This window comes from Megascapheus bottae, chromosome 17 (genome assembly GCF_031878675.1).
Source record: "Megascapheus bottae isolate mThoBot1 chromosome 17, mThoBot2.hap1, whole genome shotgun sequence".
Lineage (NCBI taxonomy): Eukaryota > Metazoa > Chordata > Mammalia > Rodentia > Geomyidae > Megascapheus > Megascapheus bottae.
In genome coordinates, this window is record NC_143525.1 from 33761843 (window position 1) to 33780514 (window position 18672).

Genomic DNA, 18672 nt, shown 5'->3' on the forward strand with positions numbered 1-18672 from the left:
GAGACTGAGGGTTGTCTCTCAAAGCCCAAGCAGGACTGTTCATAAGACTGTTACTATCAATCAATAGAAAAAGGAAATGGAGCTGTGGCTCAAAGTGGTAGAGTGCTTGCTTTGAGCAAAAGAGCTCAGAAGCCTAGGCCCTGAGTTCAAGCTCCATGACTGAAAAAAAAAGAAAGCATTCCTCACCTTTGTCCTTTTTTGTTGACCATTCTAAACATTTTATAGCTTCCTAGTTAAAGAGTATAAAAATAAAATACTGAAGACGGTGAGATCTGAGGATCTCAGCTTGAAACAAGCCCCAGCAGATAATCTTTCACACTCCATTTTTTTTAACTTGTCTTGGGGCTTAAACTCAGGGCCTGAGCACTGTCCTTGGGCTTTCTCAAGGCTAGCACTGGACCACCTGAGCCACAGCAACACTTCTGGTTTTTTCTATGTATGTATGTAGTACTGAGGAATCAAACCTGGGTCTTTGTGCATTTTAGGCAAGCACCCTACCTGTAGACCAAACTCCTGGCCCTTCACACTCCATTTAACCATCAAAATGCTGGCTTTCAAGAAGTATGGCTCAAACATTAGCACTCTAGCCTTATGTGCCTAATGACCATAATCCTAGAGACTCAAGGGGCTGAGATTTGAAGATTGAGGATCAAAGCCAGCCTGGGCAGAATAGTCTGTGAGACTTATCTTCAGTTAAGCAACCCTCTGTTCTCCCCCCTCCCCCCCCAAAAAAAAATCTGGAAGTGAAAGTATGCCTCAAGCAATTGAATAACCAGCCTTGAACAAAAAAGCCAAGGAAGGGGTTGGGAGCTTGGCCTAGTGGTAGAGTGCTTCCTAGCATGCACAAAGACCTGGGTTTGATTTTTCAGTAGCACATACATAGCCAAAAGCCAGAAGTGGTGCCATGATTCAAGTGGTAGAGCTCCAACCTTGAGAAAACCCAAGGATAGTGCTCAGGGCCTGAGCTTAGGGCTAGGACTGGCAAAAAACAACAGGGCCGGGAATTTGGCCTAGTGGTAGAGTGCTTGCCTAGCATGCACGAAGACCCAGGTTCGATTCCTTGGGACCACATAGTTAGAAAAAGCCAGAAGTAGTGCTGAGGCTCAAGTGGTAGAGTTCTAGCTTTGAGAAAAATCCAAGGACAGTGCTCAGGCCCTGAGCTCAAGCCCAGGACTGGCAAAAACAAAAAACAAACAAACAAACAAAAACCAAAAAACAAAACCCCCCCCCCCCAAAATTTTTTTTTTTCTACAGAAAAAAGTCAAGGGAAAGTGTGAGGCCTTGAGTTCAAGTCCAGTACCAGGAAAAAAACAAAACAAAAACAACAACAAAAAAATGGGGAGTGGGGAGAAGAAGGAAAGGGGGAATGATGAAAGGGAAGTGAAGGAAAGAAAGGAAGGAGAGAAAGAGAGAGAAAGGAAAGCAGATATAGTTCATGTTGTATGTACAACTCAGCTGTTAGAACTCTTGCCTGATATGGTGAACACCTGCATTCAAACCCCATAATCACCAAATTAAAAAAGAGAATTTATGTTTCATATGTACCAGGTCCAAAGTTCATTTCCCATGACCCAAATAAAAGAATAAGAACCTTTAAAAAAAATTAAGACCCAAAATAAATATTAAGTGTAAGAGAGCAAGGAATGGTTTAAGATGGTAATAAAATGCTAATTGGTAATGATAATGACTTGAATTTATTTTTGTAGGAGAACTAGTAGCTCTGAAGAAGGTGAGACTAGACAATGAGAAAGAGGGCTTCCCAATTACTGCCATTCGTGAGATCAAAATCCTTCGTCAGCTAATCCACCGAAGTGTTGTTAACATGAAGGAAATTGTGACAGATAAACAAGATGCACTGGATTTCAAGAAGGACAAAGGTACTAGAAAAAGGTTAAATTTCTACACTGTTGATACTTTTTCTTGCTTACTGCCTATGGGAGTTGTATTTTTCCAGTAATAGGGTTTCAACTAAGGTCATTATGCTTGCTGGATAGGTATCCTACCACTTGAGCCACACCTTCATTTTCTATGGGAACTTTTTTTTAATTCATTATTCAAGGAGGATTTTATTGTGATACATTCATACATGCATACAATGTACCCTGTTAACCTCAACTTCATTCCCCTCTGTCATACACCCTCTTGTCACTAATGTCACAATCTGGGAACTTTTTTTCTTTTTTTTTTTTGTTGGTCAAGGGGCTTGAACTCTGCACCTGGGTGCTGTTACTGAGCTCTTTTGTTCAAGGCTAGCATTCTAACAAGTTGAGCTGTAGCACCACTTTCAGTTTTGTAGTAGTTAATTGGAGATAAGAGTCTCACTAACTTTCCTGCCCAGGTTGGCTTTGAACCATAATCCTCAGATCTTAGCCTCCTAAATAGCTAGGATTACAGGTGTGAGCCATTGTGCCACGCTTGGGAACTTTTTTTTGTGTGTGTGTGTGTGTGTGCCAGTCCTGGGCTTGAGCTCAGGGCATGAACCCTGTCCTTGGACTTTCTCAAGGCTAGAGCTCTACCACTTGAGCCTCAGCACCACTTCCGGCTTTTTTCTATGTATGTGGTACCGAGGAATTGAACCCGGGTCTTCGTACCTGCTAAGCAAGCACTCTACTGCTAGGCCAAACTCCCGGCCCCCAGGCTTGGGAACTTTTTTCTTTTTTTTTGCCAGTCCTGGGCTTGAGCTCAGGGCCTAAGCACTGTTCTTGGGCTTTCTCAAGGCTAGAGCTCTACCACTTGAGCCTCAGCACCACTTCTGGCTTTCTCTATGTGGTACTGAGGAATCAAACCAGGGTCTTTGTGCATGGTAGGCAAGCACTCTACCACTAGGCCACAGTCCTCGCCCTGGAGACCATGTGTTTTTTTGTTGTTGTTGTTTTGTTTTTTTTGGTCAGTCATGGGGCTTGACCTCTGGGCTTGGACACTGTCCCTAAACTCTTGGCCAGCTCTTAACCATTCCCAGGATTTTTTTTATTTTTTTTATTTATTTATTTTTTTTTTTAGGTCATTCATTTTTTTTTTATTGTAATTAGTAAAAGGGTTACATGATATTTGCCAGATAGAAGGTGCATTAATTCACATACATTGATACCCTTTCACATGTCTTGGTACCCGTTTCCCTCCCCCCCCCCCCCAGGATTTTTTTTATAATGATATTGGGGATTGACCTTAGAGTCTTTTGCAGCCTAATACATGCTCTAGTATGACTATGCTAAATCCCTCAGGTCCATGATCATAATATTGAGGCTTTTCTTTTTTAACTATAAAACATTAAACATTAATGAGTATTAAAAACCCTACACTCTTGGGCAGGGAGTTTGGCCTAGTGGTAGAGTGCTTGCCTAGCATGCACAAATGCCTGGGTTCGATTCCTTGGTACCACATACATAAAAGAAAGCTAGAAGTGGTGCTGAGACTCAAGTGGTAGAGCTCTGGCCTTGAGAAAGTCCAAGGGCTCAGGCCCTGAGCTCAAGCCCAGGACTGGCAAAACAAACAAATAAAAAAAACCTACACTCATTTTTAGATGATTCCTCCTGTGTATCGTTTATATGTTATATATTATTATTGTTTCATACTGATACAGTTATATAATGTACCAGACATGGTGGAACATGTCTCTGATCGCTGCACTTTGGAGACTAAGCAGAGAGATTGTGAATTTAAGGCCAGTCTGGACTATATATGGAAACCTTTTCTCATAAAACAAATAAGCTCTCTGGGAATGTGACTTAGTGGTAGATTGCTTGCCTAGCATGCATGAAGCTCTGAGTGTAATTTCTCAGTGCCATGTAAACAGAAAAAGCTGGAAATGGTGCTGTGGCACAAAATGGTAGATTACTAGCCTTGAACAATAAGAAGCTCAGGGCCAGTGCCCATACCTTGAGTTCAAGCCCACAGACTGGTAAAGAAAAAAAAATGCCAACCATCAGTGGTTGATGTCTGTAATTCTAGCTACTTAGGATGTTGAAATCTAAGAATCTCTGTTCACAGCCAGCCTTGGGCAGAAAAATATATCTTATATCCAATTAACTCTGGAAATAGAGCTGTGGCTCATGTGGTAGAGCCAAAGGAAAGGGAGTTAAAAAAGCTCATTGACTTTTCTGCCCTAGCTGGATTCAAACCTGGAATCTCATATCTCAGCCTTTGAGTAGGTAGGATTACAAAAGTGAGCCACTAGTACCCTGCAGTATTGCTTGAATCCATGTCTTCAAGTCTAGCCTTGGCAACATAGCAAGGACCTTCTATGCTCTGCCAAAAGAACCCCAAATCCAAAACAACTCTGTCTTTAAACAAAACAGAACAAAATCTAAAAACACTAGGTTTGGGTTTTTTTTGAGGGGAAGTAGGAGGATGGGGTTGTTACAAGATTGGCTAGGATGACTTTCAACACCCCTCCCGCCTCATTCTCACAAGTATCTGAAATTAGAAGTATTCTTGCCACCATGCCTATCGTAGCAGTCTTTGTACATCTTACATCTTCCTTCCTTCCTTCCTTCTTTCCTTCCTTCCTTCCTTCCTCTCTCTCTCTTTCCTTTCCTTTTCCTTCCTTCCTTTCTCTTTCCTTCCTTCCTTTCTCTTTCTTTTCTTTTCTTTTTTTGCCAGTCCTGGGCTTGAGCTCAGGGCCTGAGCACTGTCCTCGGACTTTCTCAAGGCTAGAGCTCTACCACTTGAGCCTTCCAGCTTTTTTTTTTTGTATGTATGTGGTACCAAGGAATCGAACCAGGGTCTTCGCGCATGCTAGGCAAGCACTTTAACCACTAGGCCAAACTCCCGGTCTCTCTCTCTCTCTCTCTCTCTCTCTCTCTTCTCTCTCTCTCTCTCTCTCTCTGTCTCTCTCTGTCTCTCTCTCTCTCTCTCTGTCTCTCTCTCTCTCTTTCTCTCTCTCTCTCTCTCTTTCTCTCTCTCTTTCTCTTTCTTTCCTTCCTTCCTTCCTTCCTTCCTTCCTTCCTTCCTTTCCTTCTTTCTTTCTTTCCTTTCTTTCTTTCTTTCTTTCTTTCTTTTTTCTTTCTTTCTTTCCTTCCTTCCTTCCTTCCTTCCTTCCTTCCTTCCTTTCCTTCTTTCTTTCTTTTCTTTCTTTCTCTCTCTCTCTTTCTCCTTCCTTCCTTCCTTCCTTCCTTCCTTCCTTCCTTCCTTCCTTCCCTAGTCCTGGCTTGAACTCAGGACCTGAGCACTGTCCTTGGGCTACCACTTGAACCCACAGCACCATTTCCAACTTATTCCCTTGTGTGGTACTGGGGAATCAAACCTTGGGTCTTCATGCATGCTAGACAAGCACTCTACCACTAGGCCAAACTTCTGGCCCTGTGAGACTTTTTTTTTCCTGGCCAGTCCTTAGGCTTGAGCTCTGGGCCTGGACTCTTATTCCTGAGCTTCTATTGCTCAATACTTCTTGAACCACAGCACTACTTCCAGCTTTTTCTGAGTAGTTTATTGGAGATAAGAGTCTCCTAGACTTTCCTGCCAGGACTGACTTTGATCCTGTCCTTAGATCTCAGCCTCCTAAGTAGCTAGAATTTCAGGTGTGATCCACCAGCACCCAGTTCTTGAGACCAAAAGTAGTACAGTGTTAGCTTGAGAAAAAAAGCTGAGAGACAATACCCAGGCCCTGAGTTTAAGCCCCATGACCCCCCCCCCAAAAAAAAAGAATAGTAATTACTAACCACATACTAACCACATTGGTAGACTAAGTTAGCAACAGTGTATGCCATAGTGGGCTAGGGCCAGGAGTTTGGTCTAGTAGTAGAGTGCTTGGTTAGCTTTTTCACTCAAAGCTGACAGTACCACTTGAGCCACAGCTCCACTTTTGTCCTTTTTCTGGTTAACTGGATTTAAGAGTCTCAGAGTTGTTTACCTTGGCTGCCTTAAGACTATGATCTTCAGATTTCAGTCTCTGAATACCTAGGATTACAAGCATGAGCATGTAGATCCTATTTATTCATTTGCCAGTACTGGGGCTTTTCTGCAGGCTAGTGCCCCACCACTTGAATCACAGTACCGTTTCTGGCTTTTTTTGTGTGTGTATGTGGCACCAAGGACTCCAACTCAGGTCTTGGTGCATGCTAGGCAAACACCATACCACTAGCCCACACCCCTGGCCATATATATAGCCTTTTTAAAAATTGTTCTCTGGAACCTTGAGGGGTGGCTCAAACGATAAATGCCTGCCTTAGCTCAAGCCATAGTATCAGCCAATCTTTTTTTTTTTTTTTTGCCAGTCCTGGGCTTGAGCTCAGGGAATGAGCACTGTCCTTGGACTTTCTCAAGGCTAGAGCTCTACCACTTAAGCCTCAGCACCATTTCTGGCTTTTTCTATGTATGTTGCACTGAGAAATCAAACCTGGGTTTTTATACATGCTAGGCAAGCACTCTACCACTAGGGCAAACTCCCAGTCAATTAATCAATCTTATCTGGAACGTCTATCCTACTGATCTCACACTTGCCTAAAAACCTTTTGGTCCTGAATTTGTTCCACTGTAAAGTCCTGTCTGATCTTTAGATTGCCACATAGCCCCAGCTGGCCTCATATTTGTCATACATGTTAGGAGAACTATGGACTCACTTGTCAATAATATGCTCATGGGCCAAGCACAGTGGTTTACACCTGCAATCCTAGCTACTCAGGAGGCTGAGATCTGAGGATCATGGTTCAAAACCAGCCCAGGCACTAAAGTCCTTGGGACCCTTACCTCCAATTAACTGCTACCAGAAAACTGGAAGTGGCACTGTGGCTCAAGGGGTAGGGTAGTAGCCTTGAGCTGAAAAGCTCAGGGACAGCGCCCAGGCCCAGAGTTCAAGCCCCATGACTGACAAAAAAAAAAAAAAAAAAAGCCAGACTCCAACCTGTAATCCTAATTACTCAGGAAGCTGAGATCTGAGAATCACAATTCAAAGCCATCTGGGACAGGAAGGTACATGAGACTCTTCAATTAACCAGCCAAAAACCAGAAGTGGAGCTGTAAGTCAAGTGGCAGGGCAGTAGCCTTGACCAAAAAAGCTTAAGAATAACATCCATGTCTGAGTTCAAGTCCCAGAACCAGAGAAAGAAAGAAGGAAGGAAGGAGGCAGGGAAGGAGGGAGAGAGAGAGGGAGATTCAGTCACAGGGTTATTCTAAAGGTTATGGTCAATTTTTATTATATTAAAATTGTGGTTTAAATTTTACAATTCTTTTTTTTTTCATATTGTGTAGGTGCTTTTTACCTTGTCTTTGAGTATATGGACCATGACTTAATGGGACTGCTAGAATCTGGTTTGGTACACTTTTCTGAGGACCATATCAAATCATTCATGAAACAGCTAATGGAAGGATTGGATTACTGCCACAAAAAAAATTTTCTACATCGGGATATTAAGTGTTCCAACATTTTGCTGAACAACAGGTAATGTAGTAATGAAGTAAAGTTTAATTCTTCTCATAGGTTTCATGCATTCAATTGGATTATAAGTAAACCTAGTGATACATTTTCTTTTTCTATTTACTTGAATCTGATGTTCGTACCTTAGGAATAAGTTAAAATTGAATACTCTAGTTTTCTAGTCTCAGTGCTGGTAAAGTGAAGGTACAAAAAAATGATTATAAGGACTTTTATGTACAAGTATCTTCAACTTATTCATAAAACAGCTTACAGAAGGATTGGATTATTGTCGCAAAAGCTACTCAGCTTCTAAACAATGTTCAGAGAACTATTTATCAGTCAGTAAACAATATTGTGGCTCTCAGTAAAATTTTTAGTCAGTATTGTGCTTTGATAAAATTTACCACCTATATTGAACTCCTCACACATTTGTGCTTTTTAGACAGTATTCTAGTACTTGAGCCATATTCCATAACTTTTTTTTTTTTTTTTGCCAGTCCTGGGCCTTGAGCTCAGGGCCTGAGCACCGTCCTTGGGCTTTCTCAAGGGTAGCACTCTAGCACTTGAACCACAGCACCGCTTCTGGCTTTTTCTTTTTTTTTTTCTTTTGCCAATCCTGGGCTTGGAATCAGGGCCTGAGCACTGTCCTTGGACTTTCTCAAGGCTAGAGCTCTACCACTTGAGCCTCAGCACCAAGTCCGGCTTTTTTCTATGTATGTGGTACCGAGGAATCGAACCCAGGTCTTCATGCATGCTAGGCAAGCACTCTACCACTAGGCCCAACTTTTCGTTTTTTAATAGGATCTCACATTTTTTTCTTGGGTCTACCTGGATCACAGTTCTCCAAATCTTCTCAAATGCATGATCTAAGGCTCCCAATTTAAATCCATTTTTTCCCTTTGAATTAGAAAGTACCTAGAAAGATACTGCCTTGAGGAATGAACTGGAACTTACCGGAAAGATAAATCTCTATGTAGCGGATATGGTGGCTCATGCCTGTAATCCTAGCTACTCAGGAGGCTGAGATCTGAAGATGAAGATTCAAAGCCAGCCTGGGCACAAAAGGACCTGAGACTCTTATCTCCAATTAACCTCTAGAAAATGGGAAGTGTGGCTTGACTCAAGGGTAGGGCAGTTTCCTTGAGCTGAAAAGCTTAGGGACATACAATATTCTTAGGGATATACAATATTCTTAAATTGGCTCTTAGTAACCATCCAGCTTCATTATTGCTATTATTACCTGCTTCATTCTTTATCTAGCAACAGTATCCCATTTGATAATTAAAATGTTTTCATATTTAAGTACTGGTGTACATGCAGTTTTTTTCTGCCTAGAGATTTATCTTTTTTTTTTTTTTTTTTTTTTTTTTTTTTGGGTGGGTCATGGAGGCCTGGGTGCTGTCCCTGAGCTCTTCAACTCAAGGCTACTACCCTACCCCTTGAGCCATAGCCCCACTTCCTGTTTTCTAGTGGTTAATTGGAGTTCTTTAGTGCCCAGGCTGGCTTTGAACTGCAATCTTCAGATCTCAGCCTCCTGAGTAGCTAGGATTACAGGCGTGACCCACTAGGCCTGGCTTTAAATTTAAATTGGAGTGCATTCTAGGCAAGCACTATACCACTAGGCCAAACTCCGGGCCCCCAAGACTAATTTTTTTTTTTCCCCAGTCCTGGGGCTTGTACTCAGGGCCTGAGCACTATCCTTGGGATTTCTCAAGGCTAGAGTTCTACTACTTGAGCCACAGCACCACTTCCAGCTTTTTCTATATATATGTGTTACTGAGGAATTGAACCTGTGTCTTCGTGCATGCTAAGCAAGCACTCTACCACTAGGCCAAACTCCTAGCCCCAGGACTAATTTTTTTATTTTTTTTATTTTTATTTTTTGCCAGTCCTGGGCTTGAGCTCAGGGTCTGAGCACTGTCCTTGGACTTTATTTTGCTCAAGGCTAGCACTCTACCACTTGAGCCTCAGCACCACTTCCGGCTTTTTTTCTATGTATGTGGTACTGAGGAATCAAGGAATTGAACCTGGGTCTTCGTGCATGCTAGGCAAGCACTCTACCCCTAGGCCAAACTCCCAGCCCAAGACTAATTTTTTTTTTTTTTTTTTTTGCCAGTCCTTGTTTGAGCTCAGGGTCTGGGTACTGTCCTTGGGTTTTCTCAAGGCTAGAGCTCTACCACTTGAGCCACAGCACCACTTCTGGCTTTTTTCTGTGTATGTGGTACTGAGGAATTGAACCTGGGTCTTTGTGCATGCTAAGCAAGCACTCTACCACTAGGCCAACTCCTGGCCCAAGACTAATTTTTTTTTTTAAACATGTTTTGTTTCATAATATTTAAGTACAGTTAAAAAATGCATTTCATACAGCTAAAAATTAAAACAAAGCCAGGTACCAGTGTTTCATACCTATAATCCTAGGTGCTCCAGAGGCTGAGTCTAAAGGATAACAGTTCAAAACCGTCTAGTCCATACTCAAGACATAAGGTTACAGACTAAATAGACCTCTTTACTCAGCTTGCTAAGTAGGAATCCCGTTGACTGTCTTGACTGATTAGATCTTTCCACTTCTCACTTGGTTCTAACTACTCAGAGGCCAGGAGAAAATGAAGAAGAGTTGTCAGCAGGAGAAGGAAGAATAAACTTCAAAGAAAGGGAGATGAGTGAGGCTGGGCTTTGATGTTCACTATCCTTTTATTGCAGTATTATAAATGAGGCCAGGTTGTTTTTGATAAAAGAGTGACTAGTCTACCACTACACTATAGTGGTAGAAGACCTTTTAAGAGCAGTGACAAGGAGGCTGAGAATATAGCTCAGTGGTATAGTGCTTGCTAGCATGTATGATTTCCTGGGTTCAATCCTTAGCCCTGTCCTCCCCCCACAAAAAAAATGTTTTAAAAAAATCACCATAGCTGGGGGTGATGGCTCACACCTGTAATCCTAGTGCCCAGGTCCAGAATTCAAGCCCCACAACCAAAAAAAAAAAAAAAAAAATCACCTTAAAAAATGGTTAGTGTTTGAACAAATCTAGAACTTTATAATAAGCACGGACAATACAGGCTTTAGTTGATGAGTATGTTAGTGAGGAATGAATAAGAAGAGTAAAATAACTCACAAATTTATGACTTGAGAAACTAGATAAAAGTGGAAAACATTAATCATTTTAAGGAATATAGAAAAACAGCATAGGTAGGAGTGCATCTCTCCTTTATAGCCAAGATATTGACATCTATTAGGTATATAGTCCTATGGTAACACCAAACTACCCACAGATTTATATTTTATTTATTTTTGCCAGTTCTGGGGCTTAAACTCTGAGCCCTGTCCTTCAGCTTCTCAAGGCTAGCACTGTACCATTCAGCCATTCTGTCTTTTTTTGAGTAGATTATGGAGATAAGAGTCTCAAAGACTTTTCTGCTCAAGCTGGCTTCATGTGGCAATCCTCAGATCTCAGCCTCCTAAGTAGCTAGGATTACAGGCCTGAACCACTGGCACCCAGCCTATCCATGTATATTTTAAGTTAAAAAAAAAAAAATAGAAGAGATTGTAGAGGGCCGGGAGTTTGGCCTAGTGGTTAAAGTGCTTGCCTAGCATGCATGAAGACCCGGGTTCGATTCCTCGGTACCACATACATAGAAAAAAGCCAGAAGTGGTGCTGAGGCTCAAGTGGTAGAGCTCTAGCCTTGAGAAAGTCCAAGGACAGTGTTCAGGCCCTGAGCTCAAGCCCAGGACTGGCAAAAAAAAAAAAAGAAGAAGAAGAGATTGTAGATAGTGCCTTGTGTCTGAAATCCTGGTTATTTGGGAGGTAGAAATCAAGAAGATTGAAGTTTAAGCTCAGCCCACGCAAAAAGGGAATGAAACCCTATTTCAACAAAACAAGCCAGGTATTGTAGCATGCCTGTCATTGCAGCTAGGCAAGTGGTAGTAAGTTGGAGTATCCAAGACTAAAGCCAGCCCATGCAAAAGCTTAAGACTGTACTTAAAAATAAAGAAAAATTAAAGGGTCTGGGAAAATGGCTCAAATGATAATAGAGTAATCTCCTGGGAAGTATAGGCCAAGAGTTCAGATTCCAGTACTGTGCTCTCCATCCCCAATTAAAGGACTAGGATAACAGCGCACTAGTGGTTCATGCCCTTAATCCTAGCTACTTAGGAGGCTGAGATCTGAGGAGCTCTGTTCAAAGCCAGGCAGGCATGAAAGTCCATGAGATTCTTATCTACAATTAACTACCAGAAAACCAGAAGTGGTGATGTGGCTCAAGGAGTAGAGCACTATCCTTGAGCTTAAAAACTCAGGGACACTTTTCTCATAGTTTGCATATAAGTTGAACTTTAAAATTAAAAGTTAGGGAAAGTAGATAGAATGTCCATAATCTTTATTCTGAGTAAGGGTGAATTTGAAGTAGAATTTGTTGTTTGTAATTACTTGTTTCAAGGTGTGAAAGGGAAGGGGATGGATTCTGGCAGTAAGAATGCCAAAGGTTTATATTGAGAGCTAACCAGAATAGATGACGATGCTGACCAAGGATAAGTAAAAGGATTAACCTGTAATATTCAGGACTTAACTGAGAGAAGAACTAACTAAACATTTGGAGCAGCACTAAATGATAAAATATTATGACTCATTTATTAAGTTGTGTTCAATTCTTTGGTTAGAGCAGAAAAATGCAAATTCTCTACTGATCCAGGATTAGGAACTTATGAATTCCATCTATTAAAAGATCAAATGATTTCAAGATACATTGTGTTCATATACAACTTTATTGAATGGCAACACCTTTGTACAACTATATAAGAATAATTAAAAAAAAAAAAAAGACTCCTTACAGTTGGAGGCATGGCTCACTTGGTAGAGTACCAGCCAAAGAGGGAAAACATCAGGTAACAAGTTCAAGAAAAAAGAAAAAAATCATAAGTAGGACTGGAATTATGGCTCAGGTAGTAAAGCCCACCTAGCCAAATTCAAAGCCCTGGGTTCAGTTCTACATATTGTAAAAATGAATTAATCATTTACTTGAACCAGGCATATGGTAGATGCCTATAATCCTAGCACTAGGGAGGCAGAGGGGGGCCGATTTGGTTCTGACTACATAGTAAAATCTTGTCTGAAAAAAAACTAAACAGAAAGAATAATTTACTTAGTGCCTAGTGTGAGTGAGACAGGAAATTATGCTAGGTGGTGATAATACTTAGGTATAGCTTAATTACTATTACTATGTATTTATTGCCATTATAACTTTCATTCTCACTGTGTGCTTTGAGATTTGGATCATCTAAAGCCTTCAGAGTAAGGATGTCAAGAAATTTGAGACGCCTCAGCCCTCTTCAAAGATATAAGTTGTTTTTTTTTTTTTTTGCCAGTCCTGGGCTTGAGCTCAGGGCACTGTCCTTGGACTTTCTCAAGGGTAGAGCTCTACCACTTGAGCCTCAGCACCACTTCTGGCTTTTTTCTACGTATGTGGTACCGAGGAATCGAACCCGGGTCTTCATGCATGCTAGGCAAGCACTTTAACCACTAGGCCAAACTCCCGGCCCATAAGTTGTTTTTTCATTTGCTAAGCAGTAGCAAATGTATAAATGTGGTTAAAATAGGCAAATGTGGTTAAAATTGAGATAAGTATAATTAAGGACAATAAGTGACTTTTAGTTACATCCTAACATTTTGTGCTCCAGCTTCTTAAAATATTCTATGATATCACTGTCAGAGAAAATACTGAAACTAGGGATGTAGCTCACTGATAGAGTACTTTCTTAGTATTCAAAAGTCCTTAGTTCAGTTCTCAGCATTGGGAGAAAAAATGGGGGCAGTAGTTGTGATCCCTTTAAAAGAATGATTCTCAAAGGAAGCTTTTCAGATCAGCTTTATTGACATCATATGTAGATTTGTTGGAAATGAAGGTCCAGGCACTAGAAGGTTTACCTTAATACTAGTTAACTTGGGAAGCTATAAGTAGAAGGATTGTGATTAAGGCCAGTACAAGCAGAAAATTCCAAGGGACCTTGTCTTGAAAATAACCAGCAGAAAATAGAATTATAGGCACTGTTCATGATAGCCAGGTGGTAGAATCAGCTGAGATGCCTACCAATAGATGAATAAAGAAGATATGATACATATATACTATGGAATATTAAATAACCATAAAGAAAAGTGGATAGTATTGGAGAACATTGTATTCAATAAGATAAAATAAGCTGAAAAAGCCAAATAGATACTTTTGTTTATATGGAAGCTAGACCTAAATGATATTCATATTAATGGACATGTGCACATATATGTGTGTGTATACACAAAAAACATGTCTCCAAAACATGCATATGTGCTCAGAGAGAATGTGATTCTAATTAGGGGACTATATAAGAAGATGAGAGTAATGTGGGAAAAGGAAAAAGATGGATAGGAATTTTGAAATACAGTGGAACTGTATGAAGAAAAAGCATAAGGAACTTTCATGAAAGCTGTTGATCAATAGGGGATTAGAATGCTGGTGGTGGAAGAGAAACTAATAGGATCATTCTAAGTAAAACTTAAGATATGAATGAAATACCATAGTGAAACTCCTGGTGTAATTTAAAAAAATAAAAGTGTCAAGAAAGTGAAACAAACTCATGAGAAGATAGGCACCAGGAAGGAGGAGGACACCTAACAAAAAAGGTGACTTAGGATTTATATGGTAGATATACCTTATTTACGTATATGAATATTGAACAATGAAACTGTTTTAGTGAGGGAATCAGGAGAGAGTGGCAAAGTGAGAGAGGATGATCGGGATACTACTTAGTATATATGTGCATAAATGTCATAATGAAATCCCTATACAATTAACATATATTAAAAAAGTGCTGCAGATGTAGTAGATTGCCAGTCTAATAAACTCAGGGTCATGAATTCAAACCTCAGCACTATTCCCCCAAAAGAGAAACACGCATGTTCAAAGCTGGAAGTATTAGAGCCTTGGATCCAGTTCCTAGAATTAAAGAGGATAAAAAACATTAATGAGTTCTATGACTTGAGTCAGCATCTCCGAGAAACATTTTTTTCTTCCTTCAGTACAAGGATTTGACTTAGGGCCCCATGCTTATTGGGCAGACATTGTGAAGCATATCTCCAGCCCTTTTAGCTTTAGGTTATTTTTCAGATACACTCTTGAAGTAACTCAACAGTACTGTTTTTTATTATTTATTTCAAAAATGCATGAATAGTTTAAACAAATAGCTGAAATAAGCCAGGTGCAGTAGCTCCCACCTGTAGTCCTAGCTAATCAGGAGGATGAGATCTGAGGGTCAAGGTTCAAAGCCAGCCTGGGCACAAAAGGACCCAAGACTCTTATCTCCAATAAGGGTAGGGTGGTAGCCTTGAGCTGAAGAGCTTTGGGACAACGCCCAGGCCCAGGGGTAGGGCAATAGCCTTGAGTTGAACAGCTCAGGGACTGTGCCAGGCCAAGTTCAAGCTTCAGGATACACACACACACACACACACACACAAAATAGTTGAAATATTAACTTTAATAAAGAGACTTCATTGGGAAGAGCCATCTTTAACAACGGAAATAAGGGATAGAAATAAGAGATCTGGAAATAAGGGATAGAAATAAGAGATCTAAATTAAAATTTCATTTTTGTAGTTCTGTTAGCTCCTTAATTGGCACTTAACTTTCAGGTATAGTTTGGGAAGTGCTGCTATTATAATACTAATTATTTTTGTTTTACAGTGGGCAAATCAAACTTGCAGATTTTGGACTTGCACGGCTCTATAATTCTGAAGAGAGGTAAGGCATTATTAAAGTTACATATGGAAAGGATCACTTGAATCCAAGGATTTTAAGCAAGTATATGCAAAATAGTAAGAACCCATGTCAAAAAATTAAAGCCAGCTGAGCATGGTAGCTCATTAGCACACGCCTGTAATCCTAGCTATTCAGGAGGTTGAGGATCAAAGTTCAAAGCCAGTCCGGGCACTAGGCACTAAAGTTCGAGAGATTCTTACCACCAGAAAGACTGGAAGGGGCACTGTGGCTCAAGGGATAGGATGGTAACCTTGAGCTGAAGAGCCCAGGGACAACGTCCAGACCTAGAGTTCAAGTCCCACGAGCGACCAAAAAAAAAATGCCAAGTTCCCAGTGTCTTGTGCCTGTAATCAGGTGAGTGAGATCTTAGAATCTCTTTGAAGCCAGCCTGGGTATGAAAGTTTGTGAGTAAGACTCTTGGTCCCAAGTAACCACCAAAAATCCAGTGGTAACCAGGTGCAGTGGCTCACACCTGTAATTCTAGCTACTCAGGAGGTTGAGATCTGAGGATCGAGGTTCTAAGCCAGCTCGGCCTCTAAAAAATATGAGATTCTTAGCTCCAATTAACCACTAGAAAATGGGAAGTGGGGCTGTGGCTCAAGGGATAGAGCTGAAGAGCTCAGGTACAACACCCAGGTCCAGAGTTCAAGTGCCATGACCGACCAAAAAAAAAACCCAGTGGTAGAGCTGTTGGCTATCTTTGCAAAAGAAAAAGTTCAGGCCCTGAGTTCAAGTCCTAGAACTACTGGCATAATAAGCACATATGTAAGGCAATAAGAAAGAGATTACAAGGGAAATAGGATTTTTTTTTTTTTTTGGCCAGTCCTGGGGCTTGAACTTGGACTGAGCATTCATTGTACTTGGGCTTTCTCAAGGCTAGAGCTCTACCACTTGAGCCACAGCACCACTTCTGCCTTTTTCTATGTATGTTGTACTGAGGAATTGAACCCAGGTATGCTAGGCAGGCACTCTATCACTAGGCCAGACTCAAGGCTGAAATTTTTTTTTTATTCTCAAATATTTCCCAATTGGAATAACTGTTTGCTAGTTTTGGGGGTTTGTTTTGTTTGTTTTTGTTTTGTTTTTTTGTGGGTCATGGGGCTTGAACTCTGAGCCTGGGCAGCTCTTCAACTCAAGACATTTCCCTACCCCTGTCCTGGGTGTTTCCCTGAGCTCTTTAGCTCAAGGCTATCGCCCTCCCCTTGAGCCACACTGCCATTTCTGGGGTTTCCTTTTTTTTTTCTTTTTTTCAGTGCTGGGCCTTGAACTCAGACTAAACACTGTTCTTGTGCTTTCTCAAGGTTAGAGTTCTACCACTTGAGCCAAAGTACCACTTCCAGCTTTTTCTATGTAGGTGGTACCGAGGAGTCAAACCACAGTCTTTGTGCATGCTAGGCAAACATTACTACTAGGTCAAACTCCCGGCCCATTTCCTGGGTTTTCTGATGGTAAATTGGAGATAAGAGTCTCAGGTTCTTTAGTGCCCAGGCAAGCTTTGAACTAAGATCCTCAGATCTCAGCCTCCTGAATAGCTAGGATTACAAGAGTGAGCCATTGTGCCCAGCCTGCTAGTTGTTTTAATGACTATTTCCTAATTATCTAATAAGAGTTTGCTAATTATCAGAAAGTGTTACTTTTTTCCTTTTTTTTTTTGCCAGTATTAGGGCTTACAGATATGTCTGTCGGAGCTAGCTTTGAACCTCAATCCTCACATTGGTGTCAGCTTATCTAAACACATAAATCAGCTTTGGCTGAAATATGTCTGTGCACATTGGAATAGAAGTTATTTCTTTATCTGAAATTTGTGTCTTCTGTTGTGGTTGATCTATAACTGACATTTATTTCTAGTTTTGTTTATTTGTATATTTTTTTATGAAAAATCATTGTAAATCTGCTTCTTGATGGTTTTACATTTCAGTCGTCCTTACACAAATAAAGTCATTACTCTCTGGTACCGGCCTCCAGAGCTGCTACTGGGAGAGGAACGTTATACACCAGCTATAGATGTTTGGAGCTGTGGGTAAGACTCTTAACCTTTTTTCTTTTTTTGTCCATATCTTTCAGTATAACATGTACTATTTTCTCTTTACCTTAACTGTTTATAATTTTTTATGAAAGTTCAAAAGCAAAGATAAAAATTTTCTGTTGAGTATTTCTTTTTTTTTCCAGTCCTGGGGCCTGAACTCAGAGCCCAAGCACTGTCCTTGGACTTTCTAAAGGCTAGAGCTCTACCGCTTAAGCCACAGCACCACTTCTGGCTTTTTCTATGTATGTGGTACTGAGGAATTGAACCTGGGCCCTGTGCATGCTAGACAAGCAGTCTACCACTAGGCCAAACTTCAGGCCCATCTGTTGAGTATTTCTTAACATGACAAACATTTTATTAAAATATTTCCTCAATTTTGTTTTTTTTAATTTTGTTTATATTAGGATCCAAATGATAATTTCCAGGTAAGTTCAAATAATAAAATCAAAGTGCAGTTGATTATTATACTTTCTTTTTTTGTTGTTTGTGTGTTGAGTATCAAATCCAGTGTTTAGTATCAAACCCAGGATGTTTAATATAGCGGACTTGTAATCTATCTGTGAGCTAACATTTCCCAGGTCTTTTTTTTTACTTTCATTCTAAAACATAAAATAAACAACAAAAAAATTCACTACTTTGCCCCTATTTGCCTCAAACTTTCTATTCTTAATCTCAGCCTGGTGAGGTTACCAGAGTGAAACACCACACTCGTTTATCTCATTTTTTATTTATATGGGGTTTTTTGTTTGTTCGTTTAGGTTTTACTTTAGTTTGCACTCTGCCTTGTATTTGCTAGAGCTCAACAATTTGATCCATGCCTCCAGCTCAAGTCTTAGGCATACCCCTTCCATCTCTCTTGATTTGATTTGGTTTTATTAGTGGAAGCTAGGCCATTTGTTCTATAAATTTCTCATAGTCTGGATTTTGTTGATTGTATTTTTTTTTTTTTTTATTTTGGTGGATTTTGGGGCTTAAATTCTGGGCCTGGGCGCTGTCCCTGAGCTCTTCAGCTCAAAGCTACTGCCCTATCCCTGGAGCTACATCTCCACTTCCCATTTTCTAGTGATTAATTGGAGATAAGAGTCTCAAGATCTTTTGGACCTAGACTGTCTTTGAACATTGATCCTCATAACTCAGCCTCTTGAGTACCTAGGATTACAGGCATGAGCTACCAAGGCTGGTTGATTGTATTCTTACAGCTTTTAATTCTTTTTTTTTTTTTTTTTTGGCCAGTCCTGGGCTTGAGCTCAGGGCCTGAGCACTGTCCTTGGATTTTTCTCAAGGCTAGAGCTCTACCACTTGAGCCTCAGCACCACTTCCAGCTTTTTTCTATGTATGTGGTACCAAGGAATCGAACCCAGGTCTTTGTGCATGCTAGGCAAGCACTTTAACCACTAGGCCAAACTCCCGGCCCCAGCTTTTAATTCTTTAAGCATGGTTCTTTGGGGTAGAGAGTTTGTGTTCCTAGGAATCAATGGTCTAGGCAAGCACTCTACTCTGGAGCTACATTCCCC

At 40.6% G+C, this 18672-nt stretch overlaps 1 protein-coding gene across 9 annotated transcripts in view; it reads left to right on the plus strand.

Annotated features, from left to right (window-relative positions):
* The window catches only part of Cdk12 (cyclin dependent kinase 12), a 111218-nt gene that overhangs the window by 20330 nt on the left and 72216 nt on the right, over positions 1-18672 (plus strand). For all 9 annotated transcript variants that reach the window (XR_016538346.1, XR_016538347.1, XR_016538345.1 and 6 more), the window contains 4 exons: positions 1707-1877; positions 7186-7375; positions 15058-15114; positions 17051-17152. Coding sequence is in view for 4 of the 9 variants with exons in the window: in XM_090350760.1 (XP_090206886.1) it covers positions 1707-1877; positions 7186-7375; positions 15058-15114; positions 17051-17152 (520 nt within the window). In the remaining 5 variants the exon portion in view is untranslated. The remainder of the gene's footprint in view (positions 1-1706; positions 1878-7185; positions 7376-15057; positions 15115-17050; positions 17153-18672) is intronic.